Below are 823 nucleotides of genomic sequence, written 5' to 3'. Positions count from 1 at the left end.
CCTGGGGGTAATTCTCTGGAGTGAGCGGGATGCCTTCAATGGCGTTCCTCGCCGTCCCTTCGGTGTTGGACAACAAGTAGGTGAACTTGGTGGCGTTGTCCAAGTCATTCCGTTTGTGTACGTTGGCCTCGAACTGGGCCCAAAAGGAAGGGAATTCCAACACCTTCCCCGTAAACTTCGGGAGAGTTACCTCCGGCAACCTCCCATTGCTGGACCGAACCGCCGGCATGCCCGCGCTAACATTGCCGCTACCGATGGGGCCTTCTCCGCGCGCCTCAACCATCCTTGCGCGTGCACGAGCCTTTCCCTCACGGTAGTTCTGGCGACATAACGCCCAGGCATCTATCGCGGCTTGCCGCTCTTCACCTTCCAGGTCCAGCTCCACTTCGGTTTGGAGCGCGTCTGCGGCCCGGAACGACTCCTCCATTAACGAGACCTGCTCTTCCACCTCAAAGACATCGGCGGAACTGATGCACAACTCATCCAGTTCTGCCAACAGTCGGTTCAGCCGATCTTTGAGGGCCACGAGTTTCTTGCTCCGTGATTTCGCAGAGGACGCCATGGTATCCACTATCCGTAGGTTGCTGGTTTTCGATTGATCCGGCTCGGAGGACCAATGTTAGAGTCAGACTAGCGACAGTAATCTGACGTTCAGGTATGAATAGACCAGACGTTCGTTCGTCCGGCCAATAAGTAAGTGGACTGTATAATAAAGAGTGGATTTGGTGTATCTTCCACGGCGTGGGCAGCGATCGGGGTCCAAAAACTCTCGTCGATGGCGATCTCCTTCGCGGACGTCTTCCGGTTCCCTAGCTCCGCTAAC

The 823-nt window shown here is 56.0% G+C and overlaps 1 protein-coding gene across 1 annotated transcript; it reads right to left on the bottom strand.

Moving 5' to 3' along the window:
* Positions 1-86: 86 nt before the first annotated feature.
* Positions 87-562, bottom strand: Tsp_15806 (conserved hypothetical protein; the record flags this gene model as incomplete). The annotated part of the gene is made up of 1 exon (XM_003366517.1): positions 87-562. A coding segment is annotated over exon 1 (476 nt), but the record flags the coding sequence as incomplete, so codon positions are not given.
* Between the last annotated feature and the right edge of the window lie 261 nt (positions 563-823).

This window comes from Trichinella spiralis (assembly GCF_000181795.1).
Source record: "Trichinella spiralis strain ISS 195 chromosome Unknown Scfld5873, whole genome shotgun sequence".
In the NCBI taxonomy this organism is placed as follows: domain Eukaryota; kingdom Metazoa; phylum Nematoda; class Enoplea; order Trichinellida; family Trichinellidae; genus Trichinella; species Trichinella spiralis.
This window is presented reverse-complemented; position numbering and strand designations above follow the sequence as displayed.